The sequence below is a fragment of the Pholis gunnellus genome (genome assembly GCF_910591455.1).
Source record: "Pholis gunnellus genome assembly, chromosome: 19".
NCBI classification, from domain to species: Eukaryota; Metazoa; Chordata; class Actinopteri; order Perciformes; family Pholidae; genus Pholis; species Pholis gunnellus.
This window is the reverse complement of record NC_136546.1, coordinates 16653454-16674006: the sequence shown is the minus strand read 5'-3', so window position 1 is coordinate 16674006 and position 20553 is coordinate 16653454. Positions and strand designations below refer to the sequence as shown.

The 20553-nt window shown below is 43.6% G+C and overlaps 2 protein-coding genes across 2 annotated transcripts; one reads left to right on the top strand and one right to left on the bottom strand.

Moving 5' to 3' along the window:
- Positions 1-271: 271 nt before the first annotated feature.
- On the bottom strand, positions 272-5016 carry vps18 (VPS18 core subunit of CORVET and HOPS complexes). The gene is made up of 9 exons (XM_079180503.1): positions 4634-5016; positions 4345-4486; positions 4156-4247; positions 3743-3993; positions 3301-3654; positions 1928-3190; positions 1637-1846; positions 1274-1510; positions 272-1144 (listed from the first exon to the last, which is right to left on the bottom strand). The coding sequence occupies exons 1-9, from the start codon at positions 4734-4736 to the stop codon at positions 848-850; spliced, it is 2949 nt and encodes a 982-aa protein (XP_079036629.1). The 5' UTR covers positions 4737-5016; the 3' UTR covers positions 272-847.
- Positions 5017-5674: 658 nt separating this feature from the next.
- Positions 5675-7472, top strand: rhov (ras homolog family member V). The gene is made up of 3 exons (XM_079179900.1): positions 5675-5988; positions 6280-6338; positions 6715-7472. Exons 1-3 carry the CDS (start codon positions 5784-5786, stop codon positions 7159-7161), a joined length of 711 nt encoding a protein of 236 aa, XP_079036026.1. The 5' UTR covers positions 5675-5783; the 3' UTR covers positions 7162-7472.
- The last annotated feature ends 13081 nt before the right edge of the window (positions 7473-20553 follow it).

Here is a 20553-nt window from a genome sequence, read left to right as displayed (position 1 = left end):
CATGGGGTTGGTAGGGATCCAAAAAATGCTTTTAGTCCCAGTAGCCTAAACTCAAGTCTCCCTAAACACACCTTACGCCAAACCATAAGCCTAAGTATGGTGTTGTTCATGCCCTGCTTCAGCTGGCTGATGAGCTCTTATTTTGTACTCCTACTGGTAGCTGTAGAAGCCCTGCTGAGGAACTGTGATGTATTGATTTCTCAGTCCAGATAGTTAAAATAATTTGTTAAATATTTATTACATGTAAAAAAGAAGAAGAACAAGTCCATCCGTGCTGAGAAGATTTAATAATCCACAACTGAATTGCAAAACAGGGAACATGTGACATAACATTTTTATGACCTGCCACACATTAAGTGTAAGACACAGAGCTGAAGAGTTGAGTGGTTGAACTGAGGAAGCACAGATAGTGTATAAGTGCAGGTTATGTTTCCAATAGACAAAACAAGTGCATAACCTAATGTCGTTAATAGATGAATAGTGCAGTTATATTGCAGATTCTAGCTTTTTTATTGTTTTCAGTCATAATCAGAGGTTCAACCCATTATATCCACTGTACAGCCCAAGCAATATTTTACATCAATGCATTATGTTGTATCATTTCCCACAATGTCCACCTTTCACTAAACGCTCCCATACAAAGTGCAACGGTCTTTAGATACTGCCAACAAAACAAGTGTATTCTGGTAGAGAACAGAAGCTGATACAGTTGTAAACAGTAGGCACTACTGACAGGCAATCAGGTGAATGTCTGTTTCCACTGAACGGGTCCTACAGATGGTGACATTTCCTTGACATATCAGATGGTGCGCTGTTGTGTCTTTTCACATTGAGAGGAGGCCCTCGTTCATAGCCAGCTGGATTTCTCCTCCTCAAATTTCTGTGGATCGATGAAAGGCTTGTCGATGGACTTGATCATCAGTTCGCCGCAGTACACGCACTCGGACGCAATGATATCATCCATGTCGGATTTTATCTGCTCGCGACTCGTGCCTGCGTTGCCCTTTCCCAGGCTGGCCGTGTCTCCTTCGTCCTTGGGCGCCGGGCGGTGTCGAGACTTGGAGGTTTGCGTGGTCGCGGCCAGCTTTTTCTGCAGCTCCTCCAGACGACTCTGCTTAAAGGCCGTCAGGTTAGGAGTTACTTCCTAGAAGGTAGAATAACAAAAAGGACTCAGGAATTATTACTGCACAAATGTTGTATGGGCATCTTTAAAAACAGTACATATTATGTGCAGTGGCACATATTGACAAAAAGCAGTATGGAAGTGAGTTACCTGGAACAGGCAGTCATAGTGGAACATGTGACCGCACAGGAACAGATAGAAGGGCCTGTTGAGCAACGGGAAGTCACAAGAAGCACACTTTTCTTGGGAATCCACGACGCCATATTTGTTCCTCATTTCCTGGATGTCTTCTCTGATGCGTTTGGCGCTCTCCGTGGCCTCTTCCATTTCCTGTTTCAGCTCCTCGATGTGCTGGTTGTACTCCTCCAGGGAGCTGCAGATGGCCTCCTGAGAAACCAGTGAAGTACATTCATTTGAAGAAATCTACTATATTTATATTTATACATGGTATCAATAAGGGACTGTAGGTGGTTTGATGATAAAAACAAGAAAAGGAAATATTTTATTACAGACCTTAAAATGGTCAATGGTGACAAAGTCTGGGAAGAAGGGCAGGATGTCTTCAATCTTGAGCAGGTTGCAGCTGGACAGACAGTTCATGGCCTTCTTCACATCTTTCTCCTCCTGCACCACATGCCGGGCGATCTTCAGCCAAAGCTTTTTCCTCAGCTCCTCGTCATCTTCAGGCAGGTCTGCACATGACTTGGCCAAGTCTACGTCTACCTATGGACGGGAAATGCATCGTAAAGTTCGTGGCATTCGTCAAATTCTTTTGATTAGCATTTATTTACATGGAACACTTACTTGTAAAGCAAGATCCACTGCCTCCTCATACAGTTCCATAATCCTATAAACCAGCACACAGGCCCGGAGGTAGCCGTTTTCGGCACACAGCCTGAGGGCGTACTTCAAGTCATAGTGGATCTCTGAGGCGTGTGTGCCTGCCTGCTCCAGATACCACAGCAGGGAGTCCGGCTTGTACTTGGCATAGAGAGACAGCAGGTAGTTGTGGATGGCCTCCTCTGTCACGGTCAGCTCGTACACGCAGAACTCCATGTAGCGGATGGTTTCACTGATCTGCTGGGTGCTGCCCATCTGGCTGTAGTTCATCAGAGCTGGAATGAGCTTCTTTGGGTCCAGCCGCTTGCCCATCTGGATCCACGCGTCCACCACTTTTTTGGGAATATGCTGCATGAGGACGGGGGAGAACTTGTAAAAAAGCTTCTGATCACAGTGCTTGGAGAGCACATCCAGAGCGGCGCTGTAGTCGTCGTGTTGGCAGTAGTGGGATATCACTCTCTCATAGTCCTGCATGACGACGGAGAAGTACACCATGTCGTCCACGTTGCCGTGGCTGGCCAGCAGGTCGTAGATTGTGCTGCGGTTGTTGAACAGACACTCCTTGTGCTTGGAGCTGCTGAGGAATTGGCGAAACTCCTCGCGGGTCTCCTGGAAGACGAGGCTGTTGCCGTCGCTCTCCAGCTGGCCGAGCCGGTTCAGGTAGAGCTCGGCCAGCCAGGTGACCAGCAGGGTGATCTGCGTCCTCTCGCTCGGTTTCAAATTGTTCAGCTTCTTCAGCAGGAACTCCTTCAGGGCTTCCTCTTGTTTGGCTTCGATGAACTTGAGCGCTATCTCCTCAAAGTAGTTCTGTGTCAGGGCGTAGCACTTGGCACTCTCGATGTATCGCTTGTTCTGGAAGCAGTGCTCGGCCTCCTTGGCGAGCACCATGTCCATGCACTCGGGGCGGTCTCGGCAGTACTCCTTGGCCAGGTCAAATTTAGTCATGCTCATGTACATCTGCCAGACGTCCCGGGCCTCGCGTTGGATGTGGTACCGGAAAACTGCCCGCTCAGTGTAGATCCACACCAACCCGCCGACCGGGTCCTTGATCATCTTCTTGAGGGCGCCAAATTTATCTGGGAACACATCCTCATATACCACCTGTCCATTCAGAGTGCAGATGGCTTTAACTCGGTCATGGAGCAGCAGCAGGAAGTGGAACTGCGTCAGCACAATGGAGATGGGCTTGTTGAGACTAAGGTCGATGTCAGGGGTGTACTCCCATACCTGTTTCATTAGGAGGGAGAACAAATAGAGAAGAAGTATGTGAAACATACAGATACACAACGGTGAATGTGGCGATGGTAGAACTCACACACACACACAATGCCATTTACCTGCACATCACTCAGCAGGGAATCAGGCCTGACGTAGTCCAGCTGACCATAGAGGACGCCATTACCCATCATCCAGGCGAACGCCTTTGGGGAGGTCCGGAGCTTCGGGGTGTAGAAGGTGATCTCGCTGTAGCCCATGTTGGCCGGGAACTCCTGGAAGCTGGGCAGCAGGTCGTGGTTCTGGCTGAAGACGGAGCTGAAGCCCTGCTGCTCTGACCCCTCGGCCACCTTACCCACAAACTGGAACAGGCGCTTGCGGGTGGTGGCAATGATTAAGTACTTGTTCTCCGGGCCCCGCTCCACCTCCAGGCAGCAGACTGGTGCAGGCTTCCCGTCCTCCTCCAGGGAGTGGACCTGTCTCAGGAAGAGAACGTGATATTGTATATTGAAACTGGATAACACATGCTAAACACACATAATGGATGACCACACGTGGTCTGACCTGTCTGAAGTATTGATCCGGATTGGTGTTGAACAGGCTGCCCTCGGTTGCGGAGATCTCCGCCTCAAAGATGATGCCTTGACTGGTGCCGACCAGTACGGGTCCCGTGTTGGTCTCACTGCCCAGCATCTTGTTCCAGCCCACGCTCTCGATGAGGTGGCCTCTCCAGCGGGACAGACTGCGCACCTTCTGCGTGTTCCTGTTCAGGTACAGACACTCACTGGTGCTCAGGCAGATCAGCAGATGGGAGCCTGAAGTGGGGGAAAATATGGAGGATACCACTGCTGCTGTTAATACGTCATAACTACGATGCTGCTGCAGTAATCTTATACACATTGCAGTAGCATTCAATTTGAGTCGTTAAGATGTTGCTGCAGTCAATATATGAATACGCATAATGTTGTTTTTCTTACCGGTTGGGTCCAGGAACAGTCTGTATACTTTACTTTCATCTTTCCTTCCTAATTCAATCTGATTAGGCTGATCTGGCTTGGCCAAGTCAATCCTGCACAGAACAGGACATGAAACATCAGTATCTTGTATTAGTTGTGATGACATCTCTTTTGGGAGAATCCAATCAACAGCTAACAACAGATGAGTACCTCAGCAGGGTGTCCTTCCCCAGACTCATGCACAGCTGATTGTTGCAGACTGCAAGATGGTTTATCCTCTCGGGCGGAGTGAAATCGATCCTCTGCTTGTTGAATATCGGCTTCTCTTCCTCAAGTCTCACATTCACAAAGCCTAGGTAGGGAACAAGTGCAGCGTGAAGTCATTTAAAGCACCGAGTGTGCTTCTTTAACGTTCATTAAAAGGCAGTCATAACGTTATAGCATCCTTGCATGTAGCTTATCAGACGGGGGCATATCCACAGAGAAGAGGGCGACCTACCTGAATGTGTTATCCCGATGTTGGCAGTTGACAAGTGGCTGTGCTGCTGCGCACTCTGCCTGGTGTTTTGAGAGTCCTCGTACCCATCGAGAATTGAAGCCATGGTTCAAATGTATCTTATTCCACCTTATTTCACTACCTTTAAATTAATTATCTACATAAATATGCAATGACTGGCGAAGAGACAACCCTAGTGCGACATAGCTAAACAGTTTTAGCTAGCTAACTCAACCTCCATCCGTTAAGGGCACACGAGCGCGCTTCCTGTCTCCGCGTGCATCTAAATTCAGGAGCTAGACGTAGGGTGTAAAATATTACGTTGCTGTAAACACGGGAATGTCCGACAATTTCAATCATTCGTGCTACTGTAACAGCTAAGGCAGCTTCCGACTACACAACACAGGGTGGACACGGATAATCAGGTGACACACGGAGTCATGTGATCACGTTTGATGTAGTGCTTCTCTTTGGCGCTGGGGGGCGCTGTTCAACCACATTTAGAGTGAAGTGGTTTGTGATGAGATGTTGAGAATTAAGTAGTACAGGAAACTTATTTTAAATACTCCTATTCACATCAATGGCAATGCTTTTTCAGTGTTAGTATCATTTTAGTGCACTATAATATTATTTTATGTTATCATTGATTGTAAATCATTAACTTTTTATGTATTCTGTGCAATATAAATAAATACACTGCAATACAAAATGATTCTGTCTGTATACATTTATTTGAGTTATTAGATTTTTTACTTTTTTACTTATTTAATATTCTTTACTGTTTTATTGCTTATTTACTTATTTATAATACTTGTTTTGAGCTTGTCTTTTTACTATGTCTCTTGTATCTACTATGCTGCTGTAATCCTGTAAATGTCTTCACTGCGGGACTAATAAAGGATTTTCTTATTTTATCCATCTCTCTATATGTCTCTTTATCAATCTCTCTTTTTCTCGGTGGGAGTGTCTATGCAAATCGCAACCTGTCTGCGCACTAACTTCCCCCAAAGCGCTCCTTCCCGCACATGTCGCCCGTCAGTCAGAACAGGATAAGCAGCCTAGGCGGTAAGTGACAGACCGTCTTGTCTTCTCATCAGATCAGATCAGTGAGGGAGAGCGTCCGCGTTCACAGGTTTCATTTTTCCGGCTCGACATGCCACCTAACATGGATTACTTCTGCAACGAGTCCCGAGTGCCCTCCGCTTGCGGGCTGACCCGGGAGGATGAGCTGGAGCCCGGTGTCATCAGCTGTATGCTGGTCGGAGACGGAGCCGTCGGGAAGACCAGCATGATTGTCAGCTACACGTCCAACGGATACCCGACAGAGTACCAGCAGACCGGCTTTGATGTCTTCTCCGGTGAGTGATCATACAGCAGTACCTCGACTTTTATATTTGTATTTATATTTTTGGGATAGTATAATATTAAGGAGTCACTAGATCTATTAAGAGTAAGAATGGCATTCATTTGCATGAGTGTGTTGGCTTTGGTTCAGTGTTGACTGACCCTCCTTTTGAAGGTTTTTACGTTTGATTGTGAGCGTGCATGTTATGTTTTATGTGTTATGTGTGTGATTTTGATGTTTGAAATGTCTGAAATATAGTGAACTAACTCGATGCTGACTGACTCATGTTGTTGCTTTTCAACAGGTCAGGTCCAAGTCGAAGGATCTCCGGTCAAAGTTCAGCTTCTGGACACTGCTGGACAGGTTTGTTTGTTTGTTTTTAACGAGATGTTATGTGGACAAATGCCACCATATTTACTTTTTCCTTGTAGTCCCATCTTGTCATCTGTTTGCTGTTGTTGAGTTCATTGTTTCAAGTGAAGTGACACAAAATATAGTCCAATAACATGAACTCCTCATCGTTAATATTGGCTAATATTCAGATTTGTTTTGTTAATGTCATGAGAGCTGAGCTATGGAGGAACTTCACTGCGTCATCCACGATGTGACTCAGTCACATGATTTCACCCTGAATGTTGTTAACTTTAACACTAGTGAGTCAGTCTCTCTCCCTCGTTCCTCCATCATGTCTGCACGTACTCTGATTGACACTAACCTGTGCTTCCTGTCTGCATTTCAGGAGGAGTTTGATGATTTCAGAGCTCTGTCCTATGCCCACACGGACGTCTTCCTCCTGTGCTTCAGCATGGTCAACCCCACCTCGTTTCACAATATCACCAAGAAGTGGGTCCCAGCGATCCGGGCTTGTAACCCGTCCTCGCCCATCATCCTCGTCGGGACTCAGTCGGACCTCTTGTTGGACGTGAACGTCCTCATCAACCTGGACCGATCTAACGTCAAGCCCATCCTGAGCTCCCGGGCCCGGAGCATGGCTGAGAAGATCAGGGCTGCAGACTACGTGGAGTGTTCGTCGCTCACGCAAAAGAACCTGAAGGAGGCGTTTGATGCGGCCATCTTTGCCGCCATTAAGAACAAAACCCGCAAGTCCAAGAAGAGGAGGTTTTCAGACAGACGCACCAAAGCTTTCTCCAGGTGCAGCTGGAAGAAGTTCTTCTGCTTCATCTGAACTCACGAACAAGACTGCTAACCCTGTGGGTTGTGGACAAAAAAAACACTTTAATTTATTTAACTCATTTTACTTTTGCGTGCTGTCACAGCTCTGATTTGTGGCGGTTTAGCATCCTTCCCTGTTAAGTGTTTTGACTTATATTACTCTCGGATGCCAAATGGTGCAAGGGGAAACAATACATGAGCACGGGCAGCATTGGGAGGTAACACCTGTGGGGACAGCAGAGAGGATTCTGGGTGTGGTTTCACACTCCAGCAGACAGACACAGGACAGCAGTGTTGTTTACATTATATTCAAATGTAGATTGTCCCAGGTAAACGGGGGGGGGGGGGGGGGGGGGCATATGTTTCATGTTCAAATCAAAGTGTGCGTATGCTTTCATGTGTACGCATCACTGGTGGGCAGTGAGTTGAGACTCGAGAGGAACATAATCAACATGCAGCCACAGAGAGAAAGCACAGGTCACCATGTAAATGTGGTGGATTTGCATGCTGTGCTTTGCTGCCTGCTGCAGCCTTTACATGTAAGAGAGAGAGAGAGAGAAACAGAAAGCGTCCAGGGCCGGGGTTTTTGAGCTGATGGGCGTCAGCCACTTCTCTGTTGTGTTCTCGCCGTCTGGCTACGCCGGCCTATTTATATGCAAGTTTGGATTGCAGTGCGAGGTGCCACTTTCTTACCTGTGTGTGAAAGCTCCCCTGCCCTGGTTTGGGCTTTTTGCCTTCAAGTTAATCACCTGACAATCTTCTCACCCCTCTGGCTTATATGTTTGATCGGGATTTTAATCAACTTATTTAATAACATGAATGTGGAAAAGAAACACGGCAGGATGATTTGTTGGAACAATGTCTTAATTCTCGGATTGGCACAGGAACTTGTTTTAAAAATCCTCTGAGGTGAGGGGGGGTCCGTGGGAGTGGGAGCCTTTGTTTGTTGTTTTTTTTGTCCCTGTCTCCCACCAATCTGCATCTTTAAAATCAAGCTCTGCGGGAGTCTTTACTTCCACCCTGCGGATCCTCTCACCACCACAGTCAAGCCTGGCCTTTTTTTATTCGCCCCTCTTTGTTTACAAGCTCAATACATTCCTTATCTCCTCAATAGCCCAGTGTGTCGAGACACCAAACAGCCTCGACTTTAATGTAAGTGAAAGGTAATACTTGTGTCTGTGACGTATGCAAGAAAGTGAGATTTTGCCCTCCAGTGTAACGATGTCTGGTGCAAAGCGTCCAGAGCGAGGGATAGGCTTTACTATACTTCTTGTGGAAGTCAGCTTAATGTATATGCTATTCTGTTTGTTAAAACAGGTCATTTGTCATGTCTATGTATTTGAAATATTAGATGAGACATGGGTTTTTAAATGCATCGATGTATATTTTGTTACATTTTCTATCACTGTCTTTAAATCTGGATTCACCATCTCCTCCTCTAACCCGCGTGTCTTTTGTGACGCGTGGGAGTGAGGTGATACAAATAAAAGAAGTGCAAATTATGGCTTCTGTCTTACGTGTGTGTCTTTTTAGAACAGCTTGCCTTGCGATGTTATGACCGTGTAATTCACAACCGATGTACTCATCAAGTCTGATGGTGGCGACTGTTATACTTTCAGGGAAGAGTCTTCGAAAAGGGTCACCAAAAGCGCTTAAAAAGCCTGGAGCACCGCAGCTCTCTGCAGGGAGTCACGAATAATCCACATCAGCACTCTGGGTACTTTTCCTGAACCGTCTCTCGTTTGCATGGATATGATAAGTAACCTCTGGCCTCCAGCTGTGCCTCGGCTCGACCGATTCTAATGCAATCCGCATGACTGCTGACGGGGGTTTGGCAGTGCCATGCTGTGACTGACGGCTGTGTCGGATTTCGAAAAGGGCCAGAGCTGTGGGAGAGCGTGATTGAGTCAAATTCACTGATTGAGAAGAAATAGTAGCAGTATGCTGGTTTATCACAACAATGTAGAGGGCACATTTTTTTAATAGAACTTCATTGACAACATCTTTGACGTTTGTCTGGTACGTGTGACCATGAAAATGTTTTAAAACAATACACAAGCAGAGGATTCTTAGTACAGCAATGTGAAGTGATCATGACCAAGAGAGAGAGAGAGAGAGACGTAAAAAGACGAAACACTTGAGGAGCTGACAGGTCTGCAGTGCATTTGTTCAGAGCAGGGTGGATGAATCACAGATGAGCGGAACAAAAAAAACACACACTTTATTATCCCAATGCATCAGCAATCGTCCATCTCGCAGCCGTGTGTCAGGTTCCGTTTGAACGGCTGTTATCGATGGGTTAAAACGGGACGTCCTCGGTCTCAGCCCAGTGACCTCCTATGGAGAGGCCACGGAGCGTTTTTGTCATCCGGAGGAATTGGACGAATGATGACCTTAGACCCTCTGGGACCAGTTAGTGCCAGCTTAAGCTGGATCTGTTGGCATTCTATTGAAGGCTTTAAAGCTGCTGTAATCAATATGTTTATGTTAATCAAATGACTATGTACAATGTGAAAGCAGTCACCGGTAGCGGGACAGACTTCAGCACAACACCGGTTTATTAAAACTAGTGCCACATTTTTTTGAACCATTTTCCCTATTATTAATAGTAATATTGTATTCACCACGTCAATAAACAAACCCCAGGATAGACAAAGTTATTTGAGGGAGAAGATAGGTAAACGATAAAATGATCACCCAAACATTCATTACAGTGTGCAGGTTCAACCTAAACTGACTCTACCTGCCGTAGTTGCGTGCGCACTGTTCCATGCATAGACGGATTATTACCAACATTTTCCTTTTGACCTTCAAATAACGTGGTGTGGATGAATCCTGCTAAAACACGTCTGATTGTCTGACTGCATGTGTTTCTTACCAACATCAGACTTTGTTGGGGCAATGTTTCCATGTCCCAAAATCTGAGCAATGTACATGGTGAGTGCAACAAGAGTGCAATAAGACCAAATTTGGAAGAATAGACATCTTTATGTCCTCCGTTGTTTTGAAGGAACAGAAGGATTCGGGGAAACACTGTGAAACGTGATCGCTGTTAATCAAAAGGTTTGTCTGTGTGTCTGTGTGTCTGTGTGTCTGCTGCTCAGCTTAGGTGAAGGTCGGTGGGCACGATGGAACATCTTGAGAGGTAGCAGCCCTGGGTCAAAGCCGGCCATGAGACTACTTTGGGGAACACACTCAAATGTCATTTTTCATTTATAACTCTTTTTTCCACTCAAACTCTTTCCCTGTCTTTCAAATTTTAAATGCTAACTACAGATGGTTCGCAAGGTTCCTCATTCTAATACAGAAAAGCACCTTGAATGCATGTTGTTATACACTCACACATGATGCAAACACAGACGCTTACACATACAAGGTGTGCAACAATAGCGCACTCATTGAGCAATCGCGAGGGCCATGTTATACAGGTTTTAGGTTCCCAGGAGTTCTGAGCTGTTCCTCCTCCTCTCGTTCTCATCTCAGGGTTAGTCACCTATTTTTCTCATCTCCACACAGGGCTGGTCCTTCTCCCAGGATCCCCTGCTTTTTTGCGATTGTGTCAGGAGTAGTCAACCAGCTCTTCCTCTGGCTCAGGGCCAGTTTCACTCTCGCTGGGTTTCACTGTAGTCGAAGATTGGCAAGGAGGCCTGGGAATCAGCAGGTGCACCGACAGGTCTGTCTGGCCCAGGACAAAGCCCATTGGCTCACTGCGCCAGCTCCTCGGCCATCCAATATGGCAGTTTGAACCGCCGTGCTTTGGGGAAGACTTGGAACAGCTCCCAGCGTCTCTTTCACACAAACAAAAATACTCTCTGTTGTGATATTTGTTTTTGTTATTGTTGTTTTCCTCCTTTATTGGCTGAGTCCGAGATTGAGTTCATTTTGCCATTTATTGATTAGAAACTCAATATTTGACCCAACAGAACTGAAAAACATGTTGTGGCTATATAAAATGAATGACATATTAGTTTATTTTTCCCTATTTCTGATGTAATTCACTTATATGGTTGATCTGCAAAGCAAGAGCCAACTGTCAGTCAAAATAAACCTCCCATTATTTCTGTCCAAACATAAACTGCCAGTTTCGGTGCGTCGAGCAAAGCCAGTGAGAATCGTCCCCGTTCTTCGACTGTGCCCGGAGGCAGCAAACAATTATTTCTGTCCCACAGTCAACAGCTTTTAAAAGCGCCTCAGCGAATCCGCTGCGTTGTCAGTCACGCAGTTGAGTAACACACACAGGGAGGTTGACGAGGCAAACGGCCTCCAACACTTGCAGACGAGGTCAACAGTGGGGATACTCACAAGCCTTCCTGCTCATTTTTGCAGGACCCTTTAATGTCTTAGAAACACACCTGGGTCATTCAATCAGATACACGTCTTTCTGCTGTATGTCGTCAGTGCATCTGCAGTCATCAAGGGACGATAATGACTTCAGAGTGGCCATCAAGCGGCCACACATGATCAAAGTTGTGCACGGCTGAAGTGCATGCAGCTTTGAGATGAAACAAGTGAAGGGTTCATTTTGCAGCCTGGGAAACGATGAGGTGATTAGCACTTCAGACAGCCTCATTACGTCACCGACGACCCAACGACATCCAGGACATGTTTGTGTTTTGTGGTGTAGAAGGGGGAGGATTTGGTGTGTGGTGTTTGCTGCTTTCATGTGCTTTCACGTTGTGACACATTCAAAATGGATTGGCTGTGGATGCACATGAATAAGATAATACACGTATAAACAACACCTGTGACAGACGCCCCAATATAAGCAAAAGAAAACAACAGACAGATGCAATACACAGACAGAATACTATGCAGCACCAACCTGGAGTGTTTTTACAGGTACTGGTATTAGCATAGGCGTAAATAAGGTCATAATATAGCCATGAGGCCAATAACTGGACTAAATTCATGTGCAAAGTTAATGTTGGCAGAAATGAATGTGTGCACAGTGTTACAAAATTACAAATTATCAATAGATAATTATAAGACTGTTGACTTGTGCAGTCAAGCTACTAATTAACCTCAAGAATGAGATTTTAATGTAGCAAATTAAAGCCCGACATTCTGTTCTCATTCTAATAGACACATACACACATAAAAGAGCATTTTAAAAACACTTAATTAGATTATATTGTAACTTGCTCGTTACTCGTACACACAGCGTGACTCAATGCTGTTGTTTATTATGAAATCATCAAGTCCTGTCTGTTGTAAGTGCGAGCTTTCTTCTATGATGAAAAAACAGACGTGATCTGACGAAAAGGGTCACAATCTTAACAACCCACTCATCCTCATTCTCCTGAAGATCTCCAGTAAACGACCGCGTTATCTTTCCAGAACAGAGAGATCTAAACACTTAAAAGACTCAACTATCTGTTGTGAGGAGTGACACAACTATGTGTGAGATACACATTGGTTGTAGATTAAAGACCCTTGGAGGCTTTATTAACGTTTTGACTAACCAGAACATATATTAATACAGAATAAGATTTAAATACAAATTAAAAAGTAATATAAAATCACATTTTGGCACATTTGCTTCGGTAGGGTTATCCAGTAAATGGTATGTATTGAAATATATTTAGGTTACCACTCAGGATGTTCTGGGTCAGTGTTTGCTTCCCTATTTTCTCAAAGAGGTACATATTTGAATATCAAAGGTAGGGTAAATTATAAAGTAAAGATATAAAGTAAAGATGGCGCCTCCAGCAGTAACATTGAGTTTGCTTTTTGTGCAGTTTCTCGAGCAGCATCCTGCTCCGGGACCGAGCTGGAGAAGAGATGGACAGATAAACAAGATGTAACTATGAAAAGTGACAGTTACCGACTCTCTGAAACCAATACTGAGAGTCATTTGCATGTGGGACGTGTGCGATTTGATTGGTTGTGGAGTCTGTGCATTGGGTGTGTCCACGTCTGGGAATCAAGGGGTTGAGGTGTTCTCACAGTGGCGTTGGGGGGGGGCAGGGAGAGGAGGGAGGCAGGGGCTGTTGTGACATCCACACAACGCACATGGTGGCAGTGAAGCAAGTGAAGACATGATATAAGTCGATACAACCCTTATTGTACCGCTTACAATCTCCCACATGCAGGTACAAATACACATACACCGTTAAGTGATACATAATGATGTGAATACTGTAGTACAGTAGGTAAAAAGTGCATACTAATACTTTCCCCACAACGCGGCAAGCTGGCATTGATCACTGTTTTCTGACGCATGATTGAGTGTAATGAGTTCATGACAATTGTTTTATTGTGTGTTTCAGTCATGTCTCTGAGAAAGCAATGAGGTGTGTCTGGACATGTTCAGCTGAGAGTGACTGGTGGCTGTTCGGTTACTCAGAGTACAGCAAAGATTACTCAGCTCGTCTGTGTGCCCATCATGAAGGAGTGAGTCGATGTGTGGGGGAACCTTTAATCAGGAGGAGAAACAAAACACAGGTTCACGATGATGAATCAGTGTGTTTGAATAATCAATGACCAATGAACTAATATACTCATGAAATCAGATGGGATAAAGTCAGGCAGCAGCTGCTCCATTTACAATGAATTGTGTTTACATCTAAACCTTTATCAATGTTATAATTGGCTAGGAGGGGTGGAGGAGGTATTCAGACCCTTTACTTAAAGGAAAAGTTCAACATTTTCGGAAATACAATGTATTTTTCTTTCCGGGTGTTAGAGGACAAGATAGATACCACTCTCCATCGTCCATCAGATCTTCTCCTCTAACTCTTGGCAAGAAAGCAACTGAGCGAATTTCCCAAAATGTCTATTTCTTTAAGTAAAAGTAGAAATATCACAATGTGACAGAAAAAGTCCTGCATTTGAAATCTAACTCATGTAAATGTCATTATCAGCAAAATGTATTTATTGTAACAAAAGTAAAGAATACTCATTATGCAGAATAGCCCCTTTCATCATGTAATATATATTAACACTGATGCATTAATGTGTGCGCAGTATTTGTATTGTTGTGGGTTGAGATGTAGCAGATTTCAGCTACTTTTTAAAGTCTTGGCCAGATTAAAAAAACATATTTTACAGTGAAGTAAGCGTTGAAACAGAAATACAACCTGTTTTTTTAATTGAAATCAGCTTGTTTAAAAATGTTTAGCAAAATGGATGTCTACCTTGAAACATGAAAGAATAAGAAAAAAATGATTTTCAAGGAAAACATTGTGAAATATTCCTCCTACGCTCGCAGTTATTTCACTTTTTATAAGAAAATAAAATTTCAAAGGCTAACTTCCAGACTACAATTATTTTAGATGTGTTTTGTGTGAAAAAATAATTGTAATGCAATTACTAAAACAATATCTGTCCAATGAGGTTACTTGAGGTTACTATTACTACTCCTACAATACTAAAATAGGATGAGGTGGCTATGAGAGGACAGGATTGGGCGGGATTTTCATGTATTTGTACTAAAGGTCTGTTTCTCCCCAAAAGATGCTAAAAGATTAGCAGAAAAATCCTTATGTAAAGACAGTCACAGCTCTACGGAGCACGGTGTCCTTGTTGCGACATTAGGGGAACAGTGTTAATTTATTCCATGTCAACACACCTGTGACGTAAGGCGGGCCTGTTGAGCACACTGTTTACCCCCCAGCAAAACAAGAAGAAGCTTAAGCTGTTGGTTAACACAGGGACGCAGACAGCAGCAACAGCTCCTGCACTGGACCCCTATACCCGTTTAACACTATGCTCATTGAGTGGTGAGAAGTCCACAGTGTTGATCACTGTAAATCACTGTCAAGTGTGATCGTATAAAATTGTTTTCTTTTTCTAAATTGTTATCCAGTATTGAAATATATTGGGGTACACCGAAGATGTGCTTGGTGGCTATTTGAGGTATGCATTTTAATATCGATGGTACAGTAAATTATAAAGTAAAGTTGTCGCCACAAGCAGTAACAGTGAGTTTGCTTTTATGCCGTTTATCGAGCTGCATCTTAATCTGTAGCCAAACCCGAAAAAGAGGCGGACAGATCAGTGATCATAACATAACAGAAACTCAGCTTCCTCAGACTCAAGATAAAGAGATAATCCACGTGCAGGGCCGCTCATAAGGGGGTAAAAGGGGGAGAGCTTGGGGGGGCCCATGGAAGCAATGGCAATAAAACAAAATAAACATTGTATTAAAAAATAAAGCCTGTTTCATAATCAAATCTTCCTCTCCTGAAAATGGTACTAATCTGTCTTTTTTGCAAACAAAAAAAGTACATGACTGGCCACAAATGTACTGATTAAAACTAATAGCTAATGTTGAAGTGAATTGTCTTGCTATGCTATGCCTAAATAAGTCTCTTTCAGTTTTCATGTACAGTATATGTTTAGTGGGATAGAGAGAACTCACACATACGTTATGAGTGAAGCACATTTGGGATGGTCCATTCCCTGGATGCTTCAGATCCTCGGACAGCACGTATACAAGGAAACTGATAAACCACAAACTTAAATCAACATTACAATCTCTCAGTATTGCCTGCGTCACACAGAACCACCAAGAATCCCAGTGATGAGACAGAACAATGTGCAAGCCTTGGTCCAGACTATTTAGCATGGGAGTCGGGGAACATCTACAAGGTCCATCCTATCTGTTACATTTGGCACCAGAGACTTCCAACATTAAGCATGCCAAGTGTAAAGGCCCCTGAAAATACCAAAGCTGTGACAATGCACAATTCATACATTTCTTCATGTCTAATAAATCTTTCTACCACACCTTGTAACTCTGAGTATTTCCTCAACCGATTTTTCCTTTAAATCGAAAGTAAAAGAACAAATTTGTTCTAAATCGGATCATTTTCAAGTTCCATTTACCAAAGAAGGAGCACATTTTACATGTTGACAATGTGAAATACATTCATATTTTTAAAAGAACTCAGGTTACAGTACGATTATCCTGTCTTGCATCTTCATCGTGATTGCACTCTAATCCTCCCTCACCTGTCCCGGCCATTGTGTTTACAGGTGATGTCATTTCGCGTGTGGAGCGTGTGTCTTCGGCATGTGGAAAACGCGTGGGTATTTCTGAACAAGTGACATGGCATCTACAAAATTCACATCTCTGCAACAGCTGATTACAGTGCGGGCATACTGCACTTATCCTTGACACACATATCTGTGAATGCCCATCTATTACCAGACGTGATGGAAACATCCCTGTCATTACATTAGTAGGTGTCTGGGGAGTTTTTCAGTGTTGCGATGATTCACAATCAAGACATAAAGGTTCTAGAAAAAGCATTACAGCACCAGCACAATCACACAAGTTGGTGGTGTTTGCGTTGTGGTCTGCTTCTCCGTCATGAACCGTCTTTTAAGTGACATTTGTTTATTAAAAGGCCCTTTCATTAATTCATTGCCTTTAAAGTTCTATGCAAACCACATTATCTCTGACTCAATCACTGGTCTCAGACACTGCGGCACCACTGAAAGTCAAGAAACCGAGGAGCTGTCATCACACAGCAATGGTATACGACTGATTTCGGAGTGGGAACAGAGCAATATTATTAATATACACACACACAGACAATAGAGGGACAATCAAATCACTTATTTCCATGAATGATATAAGCACAAATACGACCAGAGGGTTTGAACAAGGAGGTTTAGGCCAGCCCTCGTAGGCACACACAAAACCACACGCTCATGCACACTCATTACAATGGCTCAGGTTTTGTTCTCTGGAGACAAACAGAGAAAACGGATGTGTGTTTGCAGGCAGCTCCCTGCTGTCAGCTCCCCTGACAGACCTGTAGAGCAGGCTTCTCGCTCTCTTATCCGCTGCCAGCTGGTCCGACGAGAAGTTAGTCTCACTTACCTCACATCTACCAGGTGACGCTGCGAGGGGCGTGGCTCGACCATTTGCATTTAAACAGACTAATTCAAAAACTTAAAAGATGGAAGCTTGGCTGTCAACTTGCCAAATGTTCAACAGGATCCCCCGAGTTGTGTCAACAGTGTCGTTAAACTCAGTTGCAGGCTGGTTGAGGTGATAAAAGCTTGAGCAAATATGTTTTGGCAGCCTCAACGCTGAGGTTGAACATTGTCACCCGTGAGAGGACAGAAGGAAGGCCGTACCGGACTTTCCTGTCCAGTGAGGGAACTGGTCCCCGAGCAAATACGAGCAAATCTTCACTTGAAGAAAGAAAACTATAAATCACGCTGGTTGCAAGCGTCCAACGGGTTGATAGATTACATAAAGACCAAAGTCTTTAAACATATAGTAATATATAGTACTACATTACATACTTATTTCCTCAGGGTACAGTCCAAAGGTGGGACCAGGTCATTGTCGTGCAAGCAAGTCTTTGCACTCTAGTCCTATACTTTGATTTTGGGTCCTAAACAAGTAATAAAGCGCTCTTCACCAAATGCAATGGGATTTGAATTTCCGTCTGTAGTTTGACCAACACATGATAGAAATTATCTTTGGTAAAAATAAAATCCAAATGCCGCTCATGGTTCTTTCCTGCAACTTTGGATTGGATGCTGTTGGATCGGTCTAAACAAAGTGGATTTGGGGAATGAATTGTCGGTGGGAAATGAATAGCGTTAACATTTGTTGGTTCAGGAGGTGAACTTTGATTTGACTTTAGTGAAGTTGCAAGTCTTCATGTGACTCATGTGACTCAAGTCCACTCCTCTGGTTTGGTCAACTGTGATGAATATTCCACAGTTATTGAGTCGTTTATTCAAAGTACCCATTTAAGACAAATTGCTGGAGATACTCCCAGCTTTATTTTTTATGAAACAATACGGCAGTTGTATCAATGAGTTGTAGCATCTACAATGCACCTTTAATGTGGATCACGTTAAAGGTTAAAAAGGTTTCAGAGAGTTTCAGTGTTCCTTTGTGCCAAGAAGACCGGTTCTGAAATGCCACCCAGCAGACCAGGCTTATCCCTCGACCTGCAGCTCAGTCTTATCTGCACTTCCGATGTCATTAATGTGAACACAGTCTAGTTTAGTGTGGAGAAGGCCGGGAACTGTTGAGTAGATTCTGTTTTCTGTAAATCTTCACACCTGTAAATGCCAATGTGAGTTGTCGAAAATCTATGAAAAATGTTTATGGTTTTTACTTTGTGTCTTATTTGAGTATTTTATTCCGCCGTGGTTTGCTTTCTCTTTCAGAGGCTGCATTAGCCTGTCCGCAAATTCATTTGGACAGAGAGGTGATCAAGTACATTTTGAGCTTTAGAGAAAACAATAAGGTTCTGTAGTTAGTGTCCCTGAGGGAAGCTCTAGTGACAAAAAGTCAACTGATATGGAGCCTAACATTACCGGCCCAAAATGCACAAAAAAAAATGCTTGACTAACGATATAATAATTTAAAAAAAATTGACACACAGAGTAAAATCCTACATGGAGAAGATGGTTTACTGTATTTGTGTGTTCAGAAGAGGGAGAATGACTTACTCCCTCTGACGATACCAGTGAGGCGGGGAGGGATTTTGTGAGATTCAAATCCAAACTGACATCAAGTTACACCTGCCTGTATGGACCGGTAGGTTGAGCAGATAAACGGACACATTTCAAACAATGCCATGACGTCTTCCTTCCTTCCGCATCTGTCAGCCAAGAACTCAATACACGAGAATAACAACACAAAGACACAATACAACACAGAATCATGGCATCACCTGGAATGATTTACCTTCATAAAACTTTTACTTCCTCTTTATACCTGCACACACCAAAGTTTATATGTATATTTATTTTATTCTGTCTATATTAGTTTATCAATTTTAACACTTCTGTACACTGGTCTACCCCTCTATTTAATATTTTATTTTATTCTATTTCATATATTAAACTGTGTTCCTATAATTTAACGTCTGCACTTTCGTCTCATTTTTACTTTTGTGTTTTTCTTTTACACATTTCGTAGTAGCATGTGCAGGAGGGCGCCTGCGAACAAGAATCTCATTGCCAGCAAATGCTCCACTGTAATTGTTGTGCATGACAAATAAAGACCCGAAACCTCAAAGTTGTGTGTATACTGTAAATACAAAGCTACCGCCATCAACCGGTTAGCTTAGTTTAGCTAGTAACAGGAAAGGCAGCATCTATTGCTGTGTATTTTTAAAGTTCAAAACATTCACAGAAACACTGCAGGCACAAAAGTAAATGTGCAATTACAAACAAAGGTAATTAAAAGTCCACACCTCTATCTGAAGTAAGCCTCACTGTGTTGTTGGCCTGCCAATCCTCTGCACTACCTATGATTTACACTCAGGGGGGGGGGGGGGTTGCTTCTTTATGAGGCTATTCAGAGGCCCTGAGGTGTCACTCCTGGTCACTCCCAGGTTTCTCCTCCGCCTGGTCCCTGGCTGTTTCGCACCTCCAGGAGGGACTATTATCCTGTCAGTGGGCCACTCTTCACAGCAGTGTAACGCTTCGCCCCGTGAAAATCACACCCTTCTGCTTGTTTTGTTGGCCCGTGGAGCGCGGAGTTCACGCACGGCTCTGACCGGGAACTGCAGATGGTCATGGAGAATTAGAAGGGGAAAAAAACAAGGCCGGGGGGGGGGGGGGAGAACAGGCCGAGTGGTGGTGAAAACAAGGACTCTGAACTTTAAACTGTGGGCAATGGAGACCCATTAAACATAGTTATAGATTAGTTACAACCAAGAGGAACACTTTTTACTCCAAGCAGTGAGCACATCATATGCTTATACTGTCCTCACGTATACATTCATATAGCAATTAATTCAATCAGTGTCACTGACACAATGGACACAATGCTCCTTAATCAAAAGAAACTGCTTCTTCGATGGGTTGTTATCCAAAAGAACTTTTGCATTAGTGGCGAGTTATAAAATAGCACGAATCTGAAAGATGCGTCTTGTTGTATAATACTTCTTATAGTGACAGGGTGACAACTGGGATAATAATTGTTCCAATCACAATTTAACAAGAAGGTTACAATAGAACAAGTAGTGTCAGGTCAGCACTTATATAGTTGAAGGCCTTATCAGACTGTCAGGGTCATTCCTCTGCAATGTATGGCTACTCATTCTGAACTCGATCCTACCGACGTCATTATTATTGTTTGTTCAGTGAGGTACCCTTGAGTAACATTTCTGAAAACAGGTCTGGTAAAGTCTCACGTAAGGTGACACCTGAGGTAAATGTGAGCAACTTCCTCTAAGAGCTGAAAGTGTGTGTAGTTATGAGCGAGCAAAAATATATTTGAGGAAGGTGATGTTTATTTATAAAAATGTATTGTACATATATATATATATATATATATATCTTCTTTCTAAAGCTTTCTGTGTACATACAGGGGCAACAAAAACAGGTTTCTTATGTAATCGTGGACTGATTCATGAATCTACTTTCCAATACATGAGCTTGAGTAAGTGTGGTGCTGCCCCCTACTGGGGAAGGA

Coding starts and splice junctions, on each gene's coding strand:
- vps18 (XM_079180503.1), bottom strand. CDS start 4,736: ATGGCTTCAATTCTCGATGGGTACGAGGACTCTCAAAACACCAGGCAG. Junction 3,191..3,300: donor CCCTGCTGAGTGATGTGCAG/GTAAATGGCATT, acceptor CTAATGAAACAG/GTATGGGAGTACACCCCTGA. Junction 1,145..1,273: donor ACTATGACTGCCTGTTCCAG/GTAACTCACTTC, acceptor TCTACCTTCTAG/GAAGTAACTCCTAACCTGAC.
- rhov (XM_079179900.1), top strand. CDS start 5,784: ATGCCACCTAACATGGATTACTTCTGCAACGAGTCCCGAGTGCCCTCC. Junction 5,989..6,279: donor CGGCTTTGATGTCTTCTCCG/GTGAGTGATCAT, acceptor GCTTTTCAACAG/GTCAGGTCCAAGTCGAAGGA. Junction 6,339..6,714: donor TTCTGGACACTGCTGGACAG/GTTTGTTTGTTT, acceptor TCTGCATTTCAG/GAGGAGTTTGATGATTTCAG.